This window comes from Semicossyphus pulcher, unplaced genomic scaffold, assembly GCF_022749685.1.
Source record: "Semicossyphus pulcher isolate SPU_LCO1_2020_fin unplaced genomic scaffold, fSemPul1.0.p SCAF_21, whole genome shotgun sequence".
NCBI lineage: Eukaryota > Metazoa > Chordata > Actinopteri > Labriformes > Labridae > Semicossyphus > Semicossyphus pulcher.
Genome location: NW_027211695.1, coordinates 10,356,359 through 10,381,059, shown reverse-complemented (window position 1 = coordinate 10,381,059; position 24,701 = coordinate 10,356,359). Strand labels below are relative to the sequence as shown.

General features: G+C 41.2%; 1 protein-coding gene across 4 annotated transcripts in view; it reads left to right on the top strand.

Moving 5' to 3' along the window:
- LOC138600408 (protein O-GlcNAcase) overlaps positions 1–24,701 on the top strand; it is a 69,083-nt gene that overhangs the window by 33,523 nt on the left and 10,859 nt on the right. For 3 of the 4 annotated variants that reach the window (XM_069671828.1, XM_069671826.1, XM_069671825.1), the window contains 5 exons: positions 22,090–22,146; positions 22,488–22,573; positions 22,747–22,851; positions 23,386–23,477; positions 23,604–23,793. In XM_069671828.1, the coding sequence (XP_069527929.1) occupies positions 22,090–22,146; positions 22,488–22,573; positions 22,747–22,851; positions 23,386–23,477; positions 23,604–23,793 (530 nt within the window). The remainder of the gene's footprint in view (positions 1–22,089; positions 22,147–22,487; positions 22,574–22,746; positions 22,852–23,385; positions 23,478–23,603; positions 23,794–24,701) is intronic. The other variant, XM_069671827.1, reaches the window with a different exon arrangement.

The window sequence follows — 24,701 nt, the reverse complement described above, 5'->3', positions numbered from 1 at the left end:
CTGAAATCGGTCCAGTAGATGGACTCCAATGTAGCCGGGATATGGCAACAATATTATCTCCTGGGGCAATTGCGCACGATCACAGTACGTCCACTAAAAGTGCTTGTTTTTACCACGGACAGGCTCAGATTGTTACTCCAGGTGTCCGACAACATTATGGAAATGTATAGTCCATGGGCCAAGACCCAAATTTTTACATATCGGTACCATTTGGGAGGGCAAATTCTAGTTGTGATTTTTTAATTCCTATACATTCCTAGATTATGTTTTGATATGATAGACTTTGCTGACTGGCAGCCATTAGTGGTTATCACCTCTTAAAGTAATGGACTGCTGTCATTCAATATCAGGAAAGTGACTTCACTTGAAATTGTCTTTCTTTCTTTCTATCCTCTCCCTGGACTGCTGGCCATCTCTAGATACTTGTAATAAGCTCCTCACTACAGTTTGAAGAAACAATATCTAATACATAGATATTTAAGCTACCTTTGGCAGATTTATAGGTCTGAATCAGTGCAATGTATTTTCTTTTTCACAAATCATAATTTTTGTTTCCTAATACCTTATTTAGTTTGTGTAGAGCCCAAGTATTTTGCAAGTCAAAAACTGTGTTTGTTAAATGACATTTTTTATTGCTTATTGGATTACTTTAATACAATTACAATTACACATTGTTTGTTGCAGGCCATCCAAAATTGTTTAGGTTGAGATATATACTGCCCGTCAGCTGCCCTATTCACAGCAGTCCCTCGCTAGGCTAGCTCTGAATTTGAATTAAACACAAGACACTTGTGTCCTAATGATAAGGATAAGCGCTCAATGAAGAAACCCCTCCCCTTGCACCCTCATCCCAATACTTATAATTAACCTACCACATGACCCATAGTCATCACCACAACCCAAGCAGCATTGCCAACTTCAACAGACCTAGGCTCCGTTCATACAAGCTGTAGGTATTGACAACGCCAATAATACAGTAATGTTTTAAACACACACAAGAAAAATAGAGAGAAGAGTTTGTAGAGAGAGGTGTGTTAGAAAGAAGACGGGGAAGGCAGAGCCATGGTGAGGTGCCCTGTCCAGGGCTAGCACTCACCCCCATTTGATCGGGTTGCCCCCCTACTCCCAACATTATATACAAAGAAGGAACGACATTAAAGAAAGGATTACTTTTACATTTGTTTTGGCCCCCAACTGACATTATTTCTCCTCATCCAAATCCACTGACTTGTTGTAACTGCTTCGTCTGATATCTCCGTTACTGCCTTTCACAGGCTCTGTCCACGCACTCCCAGTTCTCCCAGTAATGAGATAGCGCTATGAACCCTCTACATCCCACTTCTACAGGACAAACCCTAACCTTCCATCTTCGCTGTTCAGCTTCTGCTCCAAAATCTGCATCAAAGCTTTTTCCTGTCATACGCTTCCTTCCACTGTTGTCTTCTACCTTCAATTCCTGCCGCTAAACTTTCCGAATCCTGGTTATGTCAGCATGTATACCAACCTTGCGACGGACTAACCTTACAACCTGACAGAATATGCCTCAAAGTGTCTGTCTCTGAACACAATGGTCCCCCTCTATCCAACACTTTAGGTTCTGGGGTGATGGCAGCACATCATAAGTAGCCCCTATCAGGAACATGGTATGACTGTCCTCCACACTCCACAGGTATAGATTCCTCTTCTCTACACTCTCTCAGTTCATCCACTGTCCCTGCTGAGCCTGAGCCACAGCCTTTGTACACCTTAGAACTTCCGCTTTTCCATGTACCTGCTCAAATACCAGCTTCCTTCTTTCTCTGGGACTTGCTTTGTTCCACATTGGTTTACTCGAGCTAAGCCCCAAGCCCCCCCAGCCTTGCACCACGTTGCCTACAATCTCTGTATGCCTCAGAACTGCCTGCTTCCTGTACTGCTTGGGTTCCATTTCCTCCCTCTCGTTGGATTTGGGACCAGTTTACTCACTACCATGTCTTTGCTCCCTAAAAACACAATTCTGTCCTGACCTTTGCAACATAAACCCCTCTTTTAAGCTAGTTATTGGTAGCTGGAGTATGCCTTTCCCACATGACCCCACACTACTGAGACAACAAGGAACTCCAAGCCATTTCGTAATATACAAATAACCAACCTCTCTAGCCTTTCCACCTTTGGTATCGGTATTTCATAGACTGACAGTGGCCACATTAGCCTAGGGAATAGTCCGAACTGCAAACACCTTAACTTTAGCATGCCTGGTAGGCCTGACTTCTCTATCCTTCCTATCCCCTCTGCAACATCTTTCAAATGAAGTGGCTGTCCCAATTTGCCAGGATTACACTGTACTGCAATAATGGCAAACTGCTACACATGTCAACAAAATCACATTAAAAAAAAGATTAATGTGAATGTGAACCATTACATCTCATAACTATATAACAACTACATACTACCACTTGGTACCCACAGAATACTATGTAGCTACTTACCATCACAGTTCACTGCAGAGTTAAATATGATGTTCTATGCCTCCTGAAGAGATGTCATGGCCGCAGAACCCATATAGCCTATATAGCGTTTTTTTTTTTTTGATCACATATTTGCTTATGATGACCTCAGTGTTGATTTTTAGTATGTAGGATGTTAGTATATACATGCAGATATAAATGATTAAGCTTAATGTCCCACTTTATTCACCCTATAGTACTTATTTAAACAGCATTTTAATTTCATTTCAAAACAACAAAATGTCTATAGTCATTTAAATACATTGCTTAAATTGCTGTGAACAACCTTTATTAATGTTTCAGTTGCCTTAGGTTCAAGATTACATCACTGTTTATATGATATTGGCTGTTTCTGTGCTTTTTGCAAATCATTCAAATGCGCAAACCTGCTGCTCCTGTAGAAAGGCTATCATATTTTAATTTACTTCTATTGACCCTATAGACAATTTAGGATAGGTACGGTTTTGCCCACCGATATCTGGTCTGGCACATGGACTAGTAGGTGTATTTGATTTATCCTCCTCTGCCTGTTGCCCCCCTCCTTGTTCTCTCTTCAATTTCTATGAGCTCTTCGTCGTATGCTCTGGCTCAAATAAATAGGGACGGCCATTGAATTCAAATGCCTCATCTTCATCATTGAAATCAGGTTAATATTCAGCCATGCCTTTTGAAATATATTTTTGTTGGCAGTCCTGTACGTAAACAAATCCTCTCTCCAACTAAAACTCACGTTCCGGTAACACCTCACCTCGTGAGATATCAGAGCGAGACTTCTCCTTGAGCGAGCCTTTTGTTTCTGGTTACACAAAAAGGATCTTACTCTTTAAAAAAAGGGCGATCTTTGAAGGGATCATTTCCGTAATGTTGTTGGACACCTGCACTGTAAAAAAATTTTTTTTGTTTTTTTACGGACATTTTCCTTTTTATTTTACAGATATTCACAGTATTTTTGAAAGACATAAAAAATATAAAATATAAATACAATTACAAAAATATAATTTACATATATAATGTAAAATAACACGAAAAACTTAACTTAACTTAACGAATAATCATACAATTTCCATTTTTATGAATAAATTGCTTTTTTTCTGCACATAAAATAAACCTGATTACCAGCTTTACAACAGTATTTTCACATTTTTTAAAAGGCAAATCAAATGTTTAATGGGTCGTATATTGTTTAATACATTTTAATATTGATTAAACATACACGATTTTTTTCATTAAATTATATAATAAAACCCAACTAATAACGGCACTGTTCTTTAATTTTAAGCCTGATGAGTTGTATTATAGCAGTGTTCAATCCTATTTATAGGTGTTGTTACATAGGTAATTTAATTGATTTTACAGGTGTTAATATCCTTCATTGAACATTATAAAGGCAAAAAAATAAACAAGGTCCCATGTTCAGTTAAGGCTAAAAACTAATTTAATTATTGATTCACTGTATTTTTATGAGATTCATGAGATTGTTTTACAGTGTCTCCACACTGTAAAAAAAATATGTTAAATAAAAATTCTGAGCCTGTCAGTGGTAAAAACAAGCACTTTTAGCGGACGTACTTTGATTGGGCCCCAGGGGATTATGCTGCGCCCGTATAGCAGCAATGGCAGAGTCCATCTACTGGACTGATTCCAAAAGTTTTTGTTCCTATGAGTCATTTCGTAATGCAGATCTTTATAAATGAAGAATTTATTAACTAAACTAATAAATACATGAGATAAATGAATATGGTGATGAGCATGAAAATGATTAATAACAGGATGAAGACGATGAAAAATGGACTGAAAATGAAACCTGTTAAGGGAGCACGGTGCAGCAGCTGAGATATTGGGAGGTATCTTTGCTAAAGTTCTACTCTAACCCCTAATACCCTTAATACTACCACATCAACTCCGATATACAGTTCAGCCAAGTTAGACCTACGCTGATGAAGGAGAGGGTCAATCGCGCTGTAGGTGAGGCGTGTGGAGGCCGTCAGACTGGTGTGGTCTGGAGCTTCAGGTGCCCTGGGCTTCAACCCGGGTAACATCCCTCGGAGCGGCGCCGCTTGGCCAGTTCGGTCTCTCTAGATGACGATGTGCAGGTCACTCTGTGTTGTGACCAGAGCTGGATGTAGGCTGGGTGCGTCTTCTGGGCTCTGGGTCTGAGACTTGTCAGAGTGCAAGGATTGGAGCAAAAAGAGAGCTGTTGTCTTCAGTTCGTGGAACACAGGGCTAGAACAGCTTGAAGTTTACTTGGAGCAATGTCTACTTGCGAGGTCTTCAGCGCTGCAAGGCGCACGCAGGCTCTGGGCCTTCTTGCGGGGCAAAACTTAAAAGATAAAGAAAGGGTTAAAATTTCCAGAGGCAGGGTGTAGCGCTCGTCAGCTGCCGAGTCGAAGAGGATGCAGGAACGCGAAGGGTGAAAAGAGAGAAAAGGGGGTATGAGCGTAAGAGAGAGATCTTGGGGTGTCGTCTCTTATTTAAAGGGACTCTTCTCCCAACGGCAGTGTCCAAGCAAACGGCGTGAAGTTGACCACTCCTTTGTCCAAAACTTTCTTATCATATTAACTATTTCTTCCTAAACTTAAAGTAGTTAATCTGGACTTCCGGTTTGGCAATGTAGGAGGAAGACGTAGAGTAGGAAAGCTCCCGACTAATTATTTTAATTACGCGAATAACTGACACAATTTCACCAAGAGTTTACTGTGTGGTTGAAAGCTGAGTTTATGAACTCTAAATACAACGAAATGAGAAACTCCAAGCCGCAGAGACAAACGAACACACAAACTCCGGCCACGCGAGCCAACGTTAGCCTAGCTGGTAAGCTAGCGACCATGGCGGCAGCAGCTAACACTGTAGACAACACGGATGGTGGCAAATCTGGGGATTCTCTCTCCATGAAACAATTGGTTACGGAACAACGTTCGAGTCTGAAGGAAGACATGGCCACACTAATCCAGGAATCAATCAAGCCCCTACAAACTTCGGTAGATGGACTACGTGACATAGTGAACTCTTTCCAAGGCCGTCTAACCTCAACAGAAACTTTAGCGAGCGATAATTTTGACCGGCTTTTCACAGCCGAAGCTACCATCAAATCTCTCCAGGCCCAGAATACGTCTTTGTCGGACCGTCTTGAAAATCTGGAAAATAGGTCTCGCAGAGCTAACCTACGCATCTTAAACATACCTGAAGGCGAGGAAAACGGCCAAGATCCCGCAAAGTTTGTATCCAAGCTGCTGACAGAAGCCATGGGGACCGATGTATTTGAGTCTCCTCCAGAACTCGACAGGGCGCATCGCTCACTTGGTGCAAAGCCAGCAGAAGGACGGTCCCCAAGGCCCTTCATCGTGTGCTTCCATCGATACCGGGAGAAGGACCTCGCTTTGAGATGGTCCAGACAACACGAAGTGAAGTATAAGGGAACGACACTCAGAATATATCCGGATCTCAGTACCATCCTCGCCAAAAAACGATCCGCGTTCAATGGAGTTAAACAGGCTCTCTACCAAAAAGGAATACAATTCCGCCTGCTTTTTACGGCCCGTCTCAGGATCTCATTTGAAGGTGAAAGTCTCTTATTTGAGACGCCAGAAGAGGCACAAGCTTTCTACAACGACCGTGTTGCAAAGTGAGTTATCATCAGCAATTTAACCATTTGTTTTCATCAGAGACCTGGAGGTGCGACAGGTGCTTGTGTGTGCATGCGCACGCCCTCCCCCCGCCTGTTTCCTTTTTTGTGACTGCCTGGAACGCACTTTTAACCGGACAGCTTTAATACAGGACCGTTATTTTTACTTTGGCAGCATTTTGTTTTGTTTTTCTCTTTCTCTCTCTCTTTTTATTTTTTTATTTTTGCTGTTGTTTGAGAGAAGACTGATTTTCAACTCTTGGTACACTTTTGGATTGAATATTATCAGTTTGATGTAATGTGCATCAATAGTAAGGTAAGGAAAACTATCCTTTGGACTATTAATCCATATTCCTTTAAGTCTGACAAGATTATACGAAATAAGTAAAATGTCATGATGTATTGCTTTGGTCATCATTATACTCTGTAATCTTTACCACTTGATATGATAATCAGACTTAGATAAATGAAAACCAAAGCTTGAAAGGTCATTATATTTTGTTGTGAAATCTAAAGTGCTGCAATGATAGACCCTGGCCAGGTGGGGATACTGGTATGGCTTGGCTTGGGGTCACTTCACAGACTTAAAGAGTGGTTGTAAGGATAAGATCATGATTGTCATGATTTTGACGCTTTTTATTTCATTGAATATTTTCCTTTTTCCTATGTTATTGCAATAGCATACAGGTGTAAGCACGCACACCAAGTTTGTTTGTGCCCAAAGTTAAACTGTTGGGTTTAAAGTGAAATATTGGTGAAATATTTGTACAAAAAGTTAGTTGGGAGCGCTCTCAGTTCAGTTAGAGTGAGAATGGTCTACCGGAAGACCAGCGATTTGAACAGGGAACAGCAGTTTGCCTCAGTTGGGGAGGCACGCATATGGGAAGAGTGGGTTCTAAGGGATTATAGCATGTTTACTGCCAAGGGGATTATGTCGTTTTTATGTTTTTGTCTTTTCATACAACTGTTTAATCTGGTGGACTATACAACATTCTATCTTTTGATAGGCTATCCATCAATGTCACTGGGCTGGAAAGTAAGAGTGAAACAACACGATGATGACTGATGCATCAAATAGTAAAGCAAAAATAACAGGTTTAGCAGTTCGCTTTACGAGCTGGAATGTGAAAGGCTTGAGGGGACCAGTTAAACGGGCTAAAATATTCGCTCACCTTAAAAAATTAAAAACGGAGATAGCATTCATGCAAGAAACACACCTGATAACAACAGATCATATCAAACTTAAAAAAACATGGGTAGGACAGATTTATCATTCACATTTTAACTCTAAAGCAAGAGGAACAGCAATATTAATTCACAAAAAAGTACAATTTATTCTTAATGAAACATTCTCAGATCCGCAAGGCCGATTTGTAATAGTGACTGGCTCCCTCTTTAACACTCCAGTCATCCTTGCTTGTGTATATGCCCCAAACTGGGATGATGTTAGTTTTATAAACAGGCAAATCTCCATAATACCCAACATGAACACGCATCACCTGATCTTTGGGGGTGACCTGAACTGCGTTATAAATCCGGCCATAGATCGTTCAAGTTCGAAATTAGCATCTCCATCCAAGATGGCTCGCGCTCTGTCAACATTTATGAACGAAACTGGCTGTATAGATCCATGGCGTTTTCTTTTTCCACACAACAAAGAGTTTTCGTATTTTTCACATGTACATCACTCATACTCTAGAATCGATTATTTTTTTATAGACAGAGCTCTTTTACACTCCGTAAAGAAAACTGAATATACAGCCATTGTAGAATCAGACCATTCACCGGTATTGCTTGACTTATGTTTTGCCCTTAACCGCACAGAACATCCCAGTTGGAGATTGGATTTAACTTTATTGACAGATAAAGATTTTTGTGGATTGATATCCACCGCTATAGAAGATTTCTTACAAATAAATAAATCAGACTCAATATCGCCATCTATTTTATGGGAGACGCTTAAGGTTGTTATCAGAGGAGAGATAATATCATATACTGCGAGGCGCAACAAATCCAGAAAGCTAAGGCAGGAGCAACTCATTGACTCGATACTTGAATTGGATCATAGATACTCCACATCGCCCTCCCCTGAGCTATATAAAGAAAGACTGGGCTTACAAACGCAATATAACATATTATCAACAGATAAAACTGAACAGCACTTACTACGGTCCCGAGGTTATATGTACGAGCATGGTGAAAAGGCGGGCCGGCTTTTGGCCCACCAGCTGAAATGTAGATCTGCTGCCCAACATATACCACAGATCCGGAAAACTGATGATGAGCTGACAGTCAGCCCTGCTGAAATAAATAATACTTTTAAAACATATTATTCAAACTTATATACATCTGAATTCCCAGAGGATGACTCAAATATGCTCAAATTCCTAGATAATTTAGAGTCTCCTGTCATTGATCCTGACAGAGAGGAAGACCTGGATAGGCCCTTTACACTGGAGGAGGTCATTAAGTCAATCACAGCAATGCAAAGTGGCAAGGCCCCCGGACCAGATGGCTACCCCATTGAATTCTATAAGAAATTCTCATCTAAGTTAGCTCCTCTTCTGTTGGAGATGTATGAACATTCCCTGGTCCAGGGGGCCTTGCCACAAACACTCACAGAGGCCACAATAACACTTCTATTAAAACCTGGCAAAGACGCTAAAGATTGTGGCTCATATCGTCCGATATCACTTTTAAACAGTGATGTAAAGATACTAGCAAAGCTCCTTGCCACTAGGTTGGACACTGTTATGACAGACATAATTTCCACAGATCAAACAGGCTTTATCAGGGGTCGCCCTTCTTTTACCAACATACGCAGACTCCTTGGTGTCATCAACTCCTCCCCATCCTCGGGGGCTCCCGAGGTGGTGGTCTCCCTGGATGCGGAGAAGGCATTTGACCGAGTTGAGTGGCCTTATTTGTTTGCGGTGTTGGGGAAATTTGGATTTGGGCCAAAACTTATATCTTGGATTCGATTGTTATATGCCTCACCTAAAGCATCAGTAATGACTAATAAACTGTGTTCCAGGCCCTTTCAACTGTCGAGTGCTACGCGACAGGGATGCCCTCTTAGTCCACTCCTTTTTACTTTGGCCATTGAGCCACTCTCTATTATGCTCAAAACATCACAACACTTCAGTGGGATATACAGGAATAATATAGAACATAAAGTGTCCTTATATGTAGACGACCTCTTATTATACATTTCAAACCCTAGGCCGTGTGCCCTTGACATTGTGAATATGCTACATCAATTCGGCTGCTTTTCCGGTTATAAATTAAATTTTTCAAAAAGTGAATGTTTTCCAGTCAACAACTCAGCCCTCCAAATTGGTGAGGAGGACTTGCCCTTTCCTCTCTCTAAGTCGGGATTTAAATATTTGGGAATTAATATCACCCGTACGCTTTCTAGCCTTTATGACAAGAACTATATACCCTTGATTAACACTCTGAAAACTGACATCCAAAAATGGAGTGCATTAAACTTATCCCTAGTAGGCAAAATTGCGTGTGTGTGGATGAACATACTGCCCAGATTTTTGTATCTGTTCCAGAGCATCCCAGTCTTTCTCCCAAAATCTTTTTTCAAGTTTGTTGATAAGTTGATATCCTCATTTTTATGGGGTAACAAGCATCCCAGAGTTCGTAAGGTGCTTCTTCAGAGGCAGAGGGCAGAGGGCGGTTTGGCTTTGCCCAATCTGATGTACTATTATTGGGCGGCAAACCTACAAAAAATAGTTTATTGGATTCAAACCCCAAATGCTGATTGGTGCCACTCAGAAGCGAACACCTGTATATCATCATCACTCCCTGCATTGGTAACTGCCAAGCTTCCTTTATCACCCGAACGTTACTCATCATGCCCTATAGTTACTTCAACTCTCAGGATCTGGTCTCAGTTTAGACAAAATTTTAATCTGAAGGATTTTTCTGTTTATAGCCCTATATCTAACAATCATGGTTTCCTCCCAGCTAAATCAGATTCTGTATTTGCCCAATGGCAAAGGGTAGGCCTCGATAAATTCAGTGATCTCTATATAGACGGCACTTTTGCCACTTTTAATGCCCTTTCCGCCAAATTTAAATTACAACGCTCTAGCCTTTTCCGTTATTTCCAGGTCGGACATTTTGTTCAAACAATTAGCCCATCTTTTCCCAATCTACCACCAAGAACCGGACTAGATGCTGTCTTACAAACCACTGCTCACCTTAAAGGACTTATCTCAAATATTTATAACACTATCATGTCATTCAGTAATCTAACTCTTGATAAGATTCGTACAGATTGGATAGAAGAGCTCGGAATGGATTTAGCTGATGAAACATGGAAAAATGCACAAGACAGGGTAAATAGTTCAACCTCATGTGCTCGCCTTAGCTTAATTCAGTTCAAGGTTCTTCATCGAACTCATTACTGTAAGGCCAGACTTTCCAAGATATACCCAAATGTAAACAAACTATGTGATCGTTGTCATACAGAAAAGGCAGATCTATCTCATATGTTCTGGTACTGTAACAAGCTGAACAACTACTGGTCCTTGGTATTTCAGACATTATCTAAAGCTTTTGAGAGGGATATTCAGCCCAGTGCTGAAATGGCAATATTTGGAGTCCCTGGAGAGGGTGTATTAATGACAAAGAAAATCAGAAATGTGATTGCCTTTGCAACTCTTCTTGCGAGAAGAAGGATTTTGTTAGAGTGGAAGTCGGAACAACCACCCAAAGCTTCAGCTTGGATGAATGACCTGATGCTATTCCTTAAGTTGGAAAAGATAAAGTATTCCATTAGAGGGTCAACACAAAAATTCCATACAACGTGGGACCCTCTAGTAATTTATTTTGAAAGACTTAAGACCCTTCCCCAAAATTGAACAGGGAATTTTGATTTCCTTCTTATGGGTGGTCCTCTCCAGGGACTATTCACTGTGCTTTTAACTCACTAGAGTAAAGCACTGAAAATAAACTAGCCTTTACAAAGTAACATCCACCGATTATATGTACGGCTATTTATTTATGTAAAAGTTGTTTATGTGATTTGTTTATCTTTCTGTTATTGTATATATGTATACTATTTCAATTTCCTGCAAAATATTATTTTACATACTGTATATGTATATATATGTATGTATGTACATGTATGTCCCTCTGTAGGCAGTAAGGGGGAAGTGGGAGGGGGGTAAGAGGAAGGGAAAAAAAAAAAAAAAATGTTGTCAAAATGTATTTACAATGCTCCTTTTTTTCAAATAAAAACACATTTAAAAAAAAAAAAGTAGTTAATCTCATCTATATAACACCCCCCCCCCCCCCCCCTCCTTTCTAAAGGAGGCAGCAAACCTCCCTGCCTAACACAGGAACAACTAACACCCTGTTCTGACTGTCTTCATCGCCGGCAGTTCTAAACAACTGCGTACGACACCCTCCCTCCCAAAAGAGTTCGAGCTACAGCAATGTGGTGCTCCTCGCATCTGCCCAGTCTTTCATGAGTGTCTCTCTCACTTGCAATCAGTCACACATATACTCAATTACCCCGGTGTTCCTGACGATCACTACATCACTGACTCGCGCAGTTGGCTCCCACAGCTGATTGACATCACAATAAGAAGGAGAAGAAGAGGACGCAAAGCTGGGGTTTAAGGGAGGTCAAAGAAACTGAGGGAATTTACCAGTGTACTTGTCATTACTGTTTACATTCCTCCATCTCGAATCGTGGCAGCAACCTTTGACAGTATCCACAGAGTTCCTGCAGGTCTACAGACAACAAAACATTCAGGTGCCTTCATCTTCATCAAAGGTGATTTTTGCCTCCCTTTCCTTCACACTTCCCAATTTCCACCAAGTTGTCAATGCACCACCAGAGAAAAGGATCTCCTTTATGCAAATGCTAAAGATGCCTACAGTTGCACTGCCCTTCCCCCACTGGGCAAGTCAGACTGGTAACCCGACAAACCCTGGGTTACCAGTGAAAAGAAAAGGGCCTTTGGTCAGGGGACAGAGCTGAACTATGTGGTGTATCACAGCACAACATGAGAGTTTCCGTTGCTTCAATCCGCCTGTTTAGTTTAGTTTCACATTCCACCTCTGAGCTGGCTTTTCTACAATTACACAATGTTAAAATTTCATTTAGCAGATGCTTTTGTCCACAGCGACGTACATCTGAGAGTTAATGATCTATGCATTCATGGCTATGGCTGTGCTATGCCACCGGGAGCAATTTGGGCTTCAGTGTCTTGCCCAAGGACACTTCGACACGACTGTAGCAGTCAGGGATCAAACCCCTAACCTTCTGATTGAGAGACGATGATTCTGCCACTGGGCCACAGCCGCCCATCTGGCTCTTTGGACACACCATCTCCTGGTTCTCTCTTTGAAGAACTCACTGGATCCTGCGAAGGCTACAGGACAATCTTCACTGCCGGTACCGGAGGACACTTTGACTGTGTCGGAGGAGGGTTTGTTTTGCTTTAATCAAAGAGGTTTGAGAGCTTTACACTTCTATGTAGAACATGTCAGTACAGATTAGCACACTTCATATCAGCAGTTTGCTCATCATAAGACCCCCAGCAGTTTGTGTACCAGCCCCATGTAGGTGTGGATGACACAATTATATATCTACGTGCAGAGAGCATACTCCTCAATGGAAAGATCCGACAGTACAGAAATTGGAGTAAATGCTGATAGAAACCCCCTGGTCTCTTGGATCGAGAACTACCAATTGGGAAGGCCACAGTTTTTAGGGTACAGAGCTTTGTGTCGATGCATCTGGTGAGTAACACTGGGCCCCTCAGGGAACTGTTCTATCTCTCTTTCTCTTCACCACCTACTCATCAGACTTCAAATACATCTCTTAACTCATGTCACCCACAAAAATGTCAGATGACACTGCCATTGTGGAGTGTATTGAAGGTGGACAGGAGGAGTGTGGGTGGAGCAGTTTGTGAGGTGATATGTGGAAAATCACCTGCAGCTAAACGTAGTGAAAACAAAGGAGATCGTGGTGGACCTTTGTAGAAACAAGACCTGGGTGTACAACTGGATGACAGACTGGAGTAGTCTACCAACACAGGAGGGCCTAAGCCGGCTGCTCCTCCTGAGGAGGCTCAGGCCTAAATGCGACGCGTCACGTCTGGAGGAAACCAGTCACTGGTCATCACCTGGCCAATACCAACCCTACGGTGAAGCATGGTGGTAGCATCATGCTGTGAAAATGTATTTCAGCGACAGGAAGTAGGCGATTAGTCCGGATAGAGGGAAAGATGAATGCAGCAAAGTAAAGAGAGATCTTTGATGAAAACCTGATCCAGAGCGCTCTGGACCTTAGATGGGGGCGAAGGTTCTCCTTCCAACTGGACAACGACCCTAGGCACACAGCTAAGATAACAAAGGAGTGATTTCGGGACAAGTCTGATTATTCTTGAGTGGTCCAGCCAGAGCCCAGACTTTAACCTGATCGAGCATCTATGAAGATACCTGAAAATAGCTGAGCACCCGCCTTCACCATTAAACCTGATGGAACTTGAGAGGATCTGCAGGGATAGATTTGCCAAGCTTATAGCATCATACCCAAGAATACTTCAGGCCATAATCGCTGCTTCAACAAAGTACTAAGTTAAGGGTGTGAATACTTATGTACATGTGATATTTTGTCTGTTTTTTATTTTCAATACATTTGCAAAAATGTCTAAAAACCTGTTTTCACTGTCATTATGGGCTATTGTGGGTGGAGTTTTTTTTTTTTTTGAAACTTTATTTTTATTAAGTTTTCAGTTCTTTTTTCCAACAGTAAAAGACAAACACAGAAACAAAAAACAAAGAAAGAACAAACATAGACAGAGTATTAATGAACAGACAGGTTGACATATGTAATAGGCCATACAGTAATGCAAAATGGAGTGAATATTCACGCAGGCAATGAGTTACACTTTAGAGAATATGAAGTCCACCTTTCCCAGTACTTTGTGTACTGTTCAGTCCGTAGTCTTAGGGTAAAGGTCAATCTTTCCATGCATTGTATTTCGTTAACAATGGTGATCCAGTCATTCCTTGATGGTAGATTTGTCTGTAGCCATTTCCGCGTAATGGCCTTCTTGCTTGCAGCCAAAAGCACTTTATAAAGATAGTTGTCCTGGGCCATAAGTCCAACTGGGATTTTACCCAAATACAGTGTAATAAAAGAGAAATCAACTCTCAAACCAAAGATAGAATGAATTTCTCCAGCAAAATCGTGCCAGTATGGTTGAATAAGGGGGCAGGCCCAAAATATATGGAAGTGGTCAGCCATGGTCTGTCCACATTGTCGCCAACATTTGTCTTGTCCCTGGCAACCCTGCTGCTTAGATTTCAATTTAGGAGTGAGAAAAAATCTTATTAAGTTCTTCCAGCAGAATTCACGCCAGGCTCTGGAGTTGGTGGTTTTAACTTGGCCTGCCCAGACAGTTCTCCAATCATCTTCAGATATTTCCAGGTCAGCCTCCCTCTCCCATTTTTGCTTAACCTGAAGAGTAGAATGGTTCTTTGAGTTTTGTAGTTTTTTATAAATCTGTGATATTAAATGTTTGCTATCTTTAGCCTTATATGCGTCCGTAAATATACTGATCAGATTTGAATCCCTGTTGTCTGTTTGCTTGATTTCCTTGTTGAAGTAGTCTCTGACCTGGAAATATCTGAACATATCCTCTCTTCCCAGTCTGTATGATTCAGAGATATGGGTAAAAGACTGTAGGCCATCCTTATCAGCTATGGTACAGTAAGCTGTAATACCATTATGTGCCCACTGCTTGAATCGTTTATCTAGACCTGATGGTATAAACTCTGAGTCGTGTGTCACCCATTTCAATATTTTTGCATGTTTTTCGAGATGAAGTTTTTTACAGGTGTTAAACCACACCTTAAGGGCAGCCCTGGTCCAGCAATTTAATTTTTCCAGCTGATGATCATCACGGTGTTGACAATTACCTAAAAAAGACTGTGCTGGCGTTTCAGATTGCTTTAACTCCAAATCTTTCCATTTAGCGGAATAGCAATAACCAGCAAGCTAGAGGTTTTAGCTGGGCAGCAATGTAATAGTCCTCCACACATGGTAGAGAAAGTCCACCCTCGTCTTTAGCTAGCTGCAAGGTCTTATATTTAATTCGAGGTTTCTTACTGTTCCAGACAAATCTTGATATCATTCTATTCTATTCCCTAAAGTCCTTAGGGGGGACCTCTACAGAAAGTGACTGGAATAGGTACAGGAGTCGGGGGAGGACATTCATTTTTATCGTTTCAATTCTATTGGACATGTCTAGAGGCAGTACAGTCCATCTATCTAGATCTGCTTTAATTGTTTTAATAACTGGATCATAATTTGTCTTATATATTTTGGAGATGTCTTTTGGAATCCAGACCCCCAGATATTTAATAGCAGGGGCGTCCCATTTAAAATCAAATCTGCTTTTCAAGTCAATATTCGGCGTGAAATTATATGTGAGTATCTGAGTCTTGTGTGTATTCAATTTATACCCAGAATATGAGCCAAACAGTCTCAAAAGGGACATCAATTTAGGTGCACTTCTCTGTACGTCAGTCAAAGTGAGCAAAATGTCGTCTGCAAATAGACTTATCTTGTATTCATCGTCTCCAATTGAAATGCCTTTAATCTCTGGATCTTCCCTAATTGCCTGAGCTAGGGGCTCTATGAAGAGCGCAAAGAGGGCGGGGCTTAGTGGACAGCCTTGGCGACAACCTCTCTCTAGCTTGATGGGTTGAGGTGGGTGGCCATTAATTCTTACTCTGGCAGTGGGATTCGAATAAAGTGATCTAATACACTGAACAGATTTTTCATTAAAGCCAAAACGTTGCAGTACTTGGTAGAGGAAGCCCCATCCAACCGAATCAAACGCTTTCTCAGCATCTAGACTAATCAGTGTTGTGCTAATATTTCCCTTAATCACATAGTCGACCAAATGGAGTGTTCGTTTTATATTGTCCTGTGTTTGTCTTTCTCGGACAAACCCTGTTTGGTCTGGATCTATCATTTCAGAGACTATGTTTTCTATCCTTTTGGCCATAATTGAGGCAAATAGCTTATAGTCCGTATTCAAAATGGATATCGGCCTATAAGAACTACATTCTCCCTTATCCTTGCCTTCCTTAGGTATAATTGATATTACTGCCTCGCTCCATGATTGGGGCATCTGGCCTTCCTTAAGGGTGTGGTTAAAGCATCTGAGAAGAAGAGGCATTAACTCAAGTTTGAATGTTTTGTACCATTCACTAACAAATCCATCTGACCCTGGTGTTTTGTTGGTCTTTAAGCGGGAAACAGCACCAGTCAGTTCTGCAGTTGTAATTTCAGCTGTGAATGCATTATTCTGATGTTCTCCTATTGAGGGAAGATCCAGAGATTTTAAGAACTCGTCAACTACAGAGTCATCAGCTTTGTCAGGTTGAGTATATAAGTCCTTGTAGTAGGTTTCAAAGGCTTGTTGAATTTCTTCTAGCTTTTGGCAGACTTTGTTGTTTTTTGGGTTTCTTATTTTGTAAACAGCTCTTTCTGCTTGTTGCTTACGTAGTCTCCAAGACAGGAGTTTCATCGCCTTTGGGCCGGTTTCATAATATTTTTGTCTAGTAAACCTCATTTTTTTCTCATTTTCTTCATCATAAATCTGATTTATTTATTGTTTAGTACACTTTAGTTGGGCCCAAATTTGTGGATCTCTTCGAGTCGAATGTTGAGTTTCCAGGTTTTTCAGTTTTGCCTGAAGCTCCACTAAATGTTTATGTTTCTCCTTTTTCCTGTGGGCTGCAAAGGCTAGAAGTTTACCCCTAAGTACGGCCTTCCAGGCATCCCACAGGACATTTGGTGATACTGTTCCATTATCATTATTTTGCAAGTATTCTTTTAATTCTTCTTTTATATATTCCTTACAAACTCTATCATTCAACAAGCTAGTATTGAGCCTCCATAGAGTATTCTTCCTTTTGTTATTTAGATGCAGAGAGAGGTATACTCCTGAATGGTCTGAGACATCTCTAACACCTATCTTACATTCACTTATTCTATGTCTATCTGAAGCTGGGATAAAAAAATAATCCAATCTGGAATATTCTGCGTGGCAAGGGGAGTAGTAGGTAAATTGCTTTTCTGTAGGGTGTAGATCCCTCCATATGTCTATCATACCAAATTCCCTTAGCATTTTCCGCATGAATACTGAGTTTTGGTTTCTCCTTTTGTGTAAATTTGTTGTGTCAAGTTTGGGTTGCAATTGCATGTTTAAGTCACCCCCACAGATTAATGTTCCTGATGACTCTTGGGTTAATAAATCAAATATTATTTTAATAAATGATCTGTCATGCCCTGGTGGCATATATATATTTAACAGGGTAACTTCTTTGTGGTCAATCTTGCCTTTGACTAAGATATAGCGACCCTCCTTGTCTTTAATTTGAGCAGTTAATTCGAAGTGTATCTTGTTTGAGAGTAAAATTGCTACTCCCCTTTTACGTCCAGATTTGTGAGAGGATTAAAACGTGCTAGTAAACCCCATCTTTTTTAATTTTTCATTTTCTGAGTTAGAGAGATGTGTCTCTTGCCAAAAAGCCACATGAATGTTTTCCCTTTTAATTTTAGCAATAACTTTGCTCCTTTTTACTGGATCATGTAACCCATTCACATTAAGTGTTATTATCTTATATTCCTGGTAGTCCATTTGCTTTGTTTCTTTTTGTCAATAATGGCCTGTTGCAACCTGTAACACCAAACCCTTGAACATGGGTAGAAACTAAAATATGTACAGAACAAGTTGGCTTCCACAACAAGAGAACTTACATGCCCTTTAAAGCTGAGGGGAAAGCCTGATTTAGCAAAAGGGCCCCTCTTTGAAGTTACAAAAGTTACTTCAGTTGACATAGTATTCTACTATGGCAGGCTTCCACCAGTCCACTCTCCCTTTATCAACAAATTTGCTCATCTCAAGCTAAAAGTCTGACTTCAAGTCAACGTGGGAGGGAGAAACATAAACAAAAGGGGGAGGTGGGGAGAGGAAAACAGTTGTTAAGAGTCATTTACTAATTATCAATTCACCTGACGATGCCGAGGGGGATCAGACACATTCAGACCCTGGCATTGGGGTCAGGTCTCCTGGGGATTGTGGGGAAAAGCGCGCAGCTTCTCTCGTATCTGCTCCGGGTGGGATGCTCGTTGACGACGCTTGTCCCCGGCTCTCTCCCACGCTGTGGTGCGAGGTGCTGGAGCTGGTCCGGGCTCGTTGTTGTCAATGGGAAAACCCCTTTTCCGCAGGTCGTCAGCGGCTTCTCTTGCGTCGTTGTAAACCCTGGGTCCACCGTCGAAAAACACCTTGAGCTTGGCAGGCGGGGGGGTCTGGAACCGCACCCCCTTATCCTTGAGCACTCTCCTTATTTCTGCATACTCTCTTCTTTTCTTAACTATCTCTGTCGGATAATCATGGTCAAAGTAAACTCTTGTGCCTTTGTAAAAGACCTCTTTCTTCTTCCAAGCAGACGACAGGATCAGCTCTTTAGTTTTATACTCTTGAAAGTTTATTACTATGGAACGCGGCGGAGCTTCCCGTGCTGGTCGCGGAACCAGAGCTCTGTGGCAGCTCTGTATTTTCAGGTCGAGCTCGCCGGGAGTGGCCAGCTCTGACTTCAGTAGTTTAACCACAAAGTCCATCATGTTATTTCCTTCCTCACCTTCAGCTATTCCATAGATGCGGATATTGTTTCGCCGTGACCAAGCCTCCATGTCTGTCATTTTTGTTTGCATAGATTCTTGTTTCTGCTGCATTTGTTGGAGCGAGTCCTCGAGGTCGAGGTTGCGCTCCTCCAGCTCGGTCACACGCTGTTCAGCTTCCTCGACTCTCGTCGTTGTGCTTTTCAAGTCCCCCCGGATATCTCCCAGGGCCAGATTAATCTCGTCTCGAAGTTCACTAAGCTCCCTCTTCACGTCCTCTCTCAGCGTAGACTGGAATGAGTGCAGCTCGTTCTTTACATTGGAGCGCATCGCTTTGATTTCAGTGTGAATGCTAGCTAGCATGCTAGCTTCAGCCGGATCAGGCCCGACTGGGCTAGCGGGGCTAGCATTAGCGTCGTCGTCACTCTCCGTGAATACTCTATCATGTTTTCCAGACCTTGTGTTCATTTTTCTTTCAGCTTTGCTGGTTTTGTCCCCTTCTTTAGTATAACCACTAATTGCCGTTTCAAAGCACTTGAATCTGGGGAAATAGCCTGGGATTTGGGGAGAGCGTTAGGTCAGCCTGCCATTTTGTTTGCGTGCCCACCGGAAGTCTTGTGGGTGGAGTTTTGAGAAGAAAAAAAAAGTCTAGGTAGGTTTGTGTTTCTGTTAACATTTCTCACTACTTCCAAATAAAATATCTTCATTTAGGTCTTTTATTTGCAGAAAATGACAACTGGTTAAGATAACAAAAAGATGCAAAAACTATGTATTTTTCACCTTGAATAATACAAAGAAAACAAGTTGATATACATTTTTGAACAACAGAATATTAATGTTTTAACTTAGGAAAAGTTCAGAAATCAATACTTGGTGGAATAACCCTGTTTTTAATTCCAGCTAACATTGCTGTTGGGTGTCGTAATGCCACTCTGCGCAAAAATTCAAGGAGCTCTGCTTTGTTCGATAGCTTGTAAATCAAATCAAATCAAATCTTATTTGTATAGCGCCAAATCATAACCAGAGTTATCTCGAGACACTTTAAAAAAAGAGCAGGTTTAGACCGACTCTTTGTTATGTTATTTAAAGAGAGGCCCAACATGAATCACCATGGGTAGCACTTAGCAATATTCGGCACATTGGCAAGGAAAAACTTCCTTTTAACAGGCAGAAACCTCGAGCAGAACCAGACTCATGTTGAACAGCCATCTGCCTCGACTGGATGGGCCAAAAATGGGATAGAAGGAGATGCAGGATAGAGACAGGCAAAGAGAGCAACAACATATGTTCTTGTTACAACAACAACAACCTATGTCCTTGTTACATGAACAACAACAGACACAGACAGGGTGAAGATTAACAAAATAAATAAATAAATAAATTAGCGAGAGAAGCAGACTAATGATAAAGGCTGAGGTAATCGTAATTGTAACAGTTGAAGTCAACAGGTCTACTATTAGCATTAGCAGCAACAATAATGATACTATGGGGAAGGCTGATGTTAGTAGTTGTTGCAGTCAAGCAGGTCCACAGAGGCAGGAGGTCTGCAGCAATAATCCCCAGGAACCTTCAAGACAAGGGAGCACAAGAACTCCCGGGAAGATATATGGTTAGTAATGTTCATGGGACCAGAAGGACAGAGAGGGAGAGAGAGAGAGAGACACAGAGAAACAGAGAGAGAGAGAGAGAGAGAGAGGAGCTTGGTTTGTCAGATCCCCCCGGCAGTCTAAACCTATAGCAGCGCAACTATGGGCTAGTCCAAGCCTGAGCCAGCCCTAACTATAAGCTTTATCAAAGAGGAAAGTTTTAAGTCTACTCTTAAAAGAAGAGAGGGTGTCTGCCTCCCGGACCTTGACTGGTAGATTGTTCCAGAGGAGGGGGGCCTGGTAATTGAAGGCTCTACCTCCAATGCTACTTAGGTACCACAAGCAGGCCTGCATCCGGGGAGCGCAATGTTCTAGACGGGTAATATAGCACTATGAGCTCTTTAAAATATGATGGTGCCTGACCATTAAGAGCTTTGTAAGTAAGACAAGGATTTTAAATTATATTCTAGATTTTACAGGAAGCCAGTGCAGAGAGGCTAATACAGGAGAGATGTGATCTCTCTTCCTAGTTCTTGTCAGTACATGTGCTGCAGCATTTTGTACCAGCTGCAGAGTTTTTAGTGACTTATTAGGGCAGCCTGATAGTAACGAGTTACAATAATCCAACCTGGAAGTAACGAATGCATGGACTAGTTTTTCTGCATCGTTTTGAGACAAGATGTGTCTGATTTTTGCTATGTTGCGAGAAAGAAAGAAGCCTGTCCTTGATATTTGTTTTATGTGGGAGATGAAGGACATATCCTGATCAAATAGAACTCCCAGATTCCTAACAGTAGTGCTGGATGCCAGGCTGATGCCATCTAGGGCAGCTATATCATTAGAGAAAGAATCTCTAAGGTGTTTTGGGCCGAGCACAATGACTTCAGTTTTGTCTGAATTAAGTAGCAAAAAGTTTCTAGTCATCCAGATCTTTATGTCCTTAAGGCATGCTTCTAGTTTAGATAGCTGATTGGTTTCGTCTGGCTTCATAGATAAGTATAATTGAGTATCATCTGCATAACAATGAAAATTAATGGAGTGTTTCCTCATGATATTACCAAGAGGAAGCATATATAAGGTAAAAAGAATCGGTCCGAGCACAGAACCTTGTGGAACTCCATGACTTTGGTGTGCATAGAGGACACATCATGAACATTATATTGTAAACATCCATGTTCCTCTTGAGTTGAATGGTGTTCGGATCTGGACTGGGCTGGCCATGACATGAAGAGAGAGATTTTTTAGATGAAAGAACGCCACCTTCAACTATCCAAGACTGAGCTCCATGTCATCCCAGCTAGTCCCTCTATGCAAAGTAAAAACCCTGTTGCTCGCTGACAAAACAGCAACAAAAAAGGCTCCTACCTACCCGAACACCCTCATCCAGGTCTACATTTCCTCCAGCCCACTACGCTCTGCCAATGAAAGGCGCCTGGTACTCCCACCACAACAGGGCCCTAAGTTGCTAACTAAACTCTTTGTTGGCACTTACTGACTTTGTTCCCTCCTGTCTTGATTGTTGCCTGTGTTGTATTAACTCTCAGATGTATGTCGCTTTGGACAAAAGAGTCTACTACATGAAATTGTAACACTGTAACTTTTAAGGAAAATTTGGAGTGGTCTCTTATATTTATAATTATGCAATGCTCTTTATTTTTGACTATACCAGCATAACATAACATATACTATAATCCAACCCCTCTCGTATCTTTCTCTCAGATGGACGAGTGTTGAGTGATGGCTCCTCCCTTGGCACATGGAAGAACTGTTTCCACTGTAAGTAGGCATGACCTCTTTGTATTTGTCTGAAAAATTTCAAATATTTAACCCAACATCAAATCATTATTTCTCAGCACTAGTGTAGTGGAGCTCAGCAGAAAATTGCACAGTGAACTCTGAGGAACAAGTTATACTTCAGATATTTTTGGCGCTAGCATAAAAACTAAAAAACAAGTTCATGTTGGCCAACATCTCTTAATAAAGGGTTAAACACTGAAGCTAAAAAGATGATTTAACTATGCAATAATTTTCCATCATCAATGATAACTGTCATGGCATTTCATTGGCCTTAATCACTTGATGCCTTCATACCGATATTTGGTTTTTGTTTGTGGTAGGGTGTGGAAAGTCCTCAGGGGCGGACCTACTAGGAGTAGAGTCAGAGCCATGGGTGTTCAAAGGGGGCGTGTCTGGGGAGGTACAGGTAGGGTGTGTGTTTGCGCAACGTTATATTGCATGAATTTTATAATTACCTCTCTTGTTTTTATGGTGCTGATCTGAAGTTCTGTGTTCTATCTCTTAATAAAAATGTACACTGAAGTTCCATCATAACTGCCTATGTGTATGTGTTTGTTTGTTTGTGTGTTTTGTTGGTAGATGCTTCTCCCATTAGGCAGCAGCAGCGAACTCTTTTGTCATCCTCCTCCTCTCTTCCCTACCTCACGTCTCTATAACATCAGGCCCTATCATAACAAGGACAAGGTAGAATAAGTCACAGTTAATCATGCTATAGTTTTACACATAATGCCTTGATAACTAAGTAAATGTCATGGAGGTCAAATGAGATGCATTTGAGATGGGGAAAGTCAGGTACATTTTGTGTAAGTTTTTTAGATTAACACAACAATCACTGCATTAAACCCTAGTAAAGCTGCTTTGGAATTCACACCACTCTCAAACTCAAACAACATGGAAACCAACCAGGAAGTTAGAACGCTTGGTCACATTGTAAGAGACTATCTCTCAATACGATAGAGAACATGTTTTAGGTCATCTTAGGCACTCTGACTTAGTGTTGGGAAGAGTTGAAAAAACTTAGGAAACTTTCTGTCAGTGCCACAGTTGGCGCCTTATCTGGAGGTGTATTGTGTAATTAACAGAGACCGGGATTTTGTCAATTAAATGCTGATTTTTATTTTGCAGTTGTGTGGGGTAACATACAGTATAACACAATAAAGCCCTCTCTTAAACGATAATATCTTGTGAATAATTTTTTCATTTTATATTTGTATGTAGGTGGAGTTGTATCGGATGGTGCGCCAACTCCAATTTAGGACTCAAGATGGCCAAGAGTCCAGTACTGCTCACCCAGATGTGATAGGAGACAGGTGTGTGAAAGAGAGAAAGAGGAGTTAGATGAATCCTCTGCATTGCAATAGGTGATATTTATTGTATGAGCAAACTGTTTTAAGTATTATAGAAAAAAGTTCATTATTTTCTTTTCTTTTCCATAGATGTCTCGGGCCGTGCCTGGCATTGTGCCCAGAGTACAGCTTCACCCTAGAGGATGAGCTGAGTGTGTGTGGCTGTGTGTTGGGCATATTGGATGTCCGCTCTTTTGCCAAACGCTGCCAGGCCAGCTGGCTGCCTGCCATGAGGGACAAATACGTACCCAAAGGGGGTAACACACACCTCAACACACAGGTTAATATGTTGAGTCATTAAACATCTTTTGTTAACTATTCATTCTGTACAGGCACAGAGTGTCCCATGTTACATACTTGCACATAAAGAGTTAATGACACTCCCACATCACACAGGAGAAATCATTCACAAAAATATAAAAGAAAATTTCTACCTGCAGTTACACTATAAGGACTTGACTTTGATTAATTAATCCCTGACTACTGTGGGGGGATTAATCTAATTGTGTCAAGGTGCATACTGACAGTCCTAAGATCATTCAATTTCCAGAGACAGATAAGACAGTATTAAGGTACAAAAGTTTTCCAGATGAATTGTTTTCTGATTGCTGTTAATTAATGTTCAGTTAGCCAACCAGAGTTGTTAAATGTTTGAATAGGATCTGTTGCTGCTTTATTAGGCCCCCATAATGACAATCAAAATCTTGCCAAGGGGAACAAAATGGCTAAAGCCGCTCCTAAGAGAGAGATCAAGAGAGTGCGAAAAAGAGAGTAAGAGACGTCTTTTGGTATTATCTCTACCCTGATTATTTTTCAATTTCACCAACAAATATACCCCAAGGTTACCCTGTCATTCTTGTAAAATCACTGATGGATGTAAACTATCAACATGCACTAATTCTCATCCTGCTGATGTCACACTACCGCCATCCATAATCACACATTATGTTGATAACATGGGAGCTCTTGTTACATCTGTGCATATGGTTTACTAATCCAGGGTCAGGGAGGTGAGGAAGATGTGTAAGGTATATTTGCTTCTTCTGGCAGTGCTGCTTCTTATTTCCCAATCAAAATGTATTTATTGACTGATTGAAACTTTTATTTTAACAGGAAAAACATACTGTTTTGCAACTGTGACATGCCTAAACAATAATATAGTTTTAAACATCACATTTTAAGAAACAT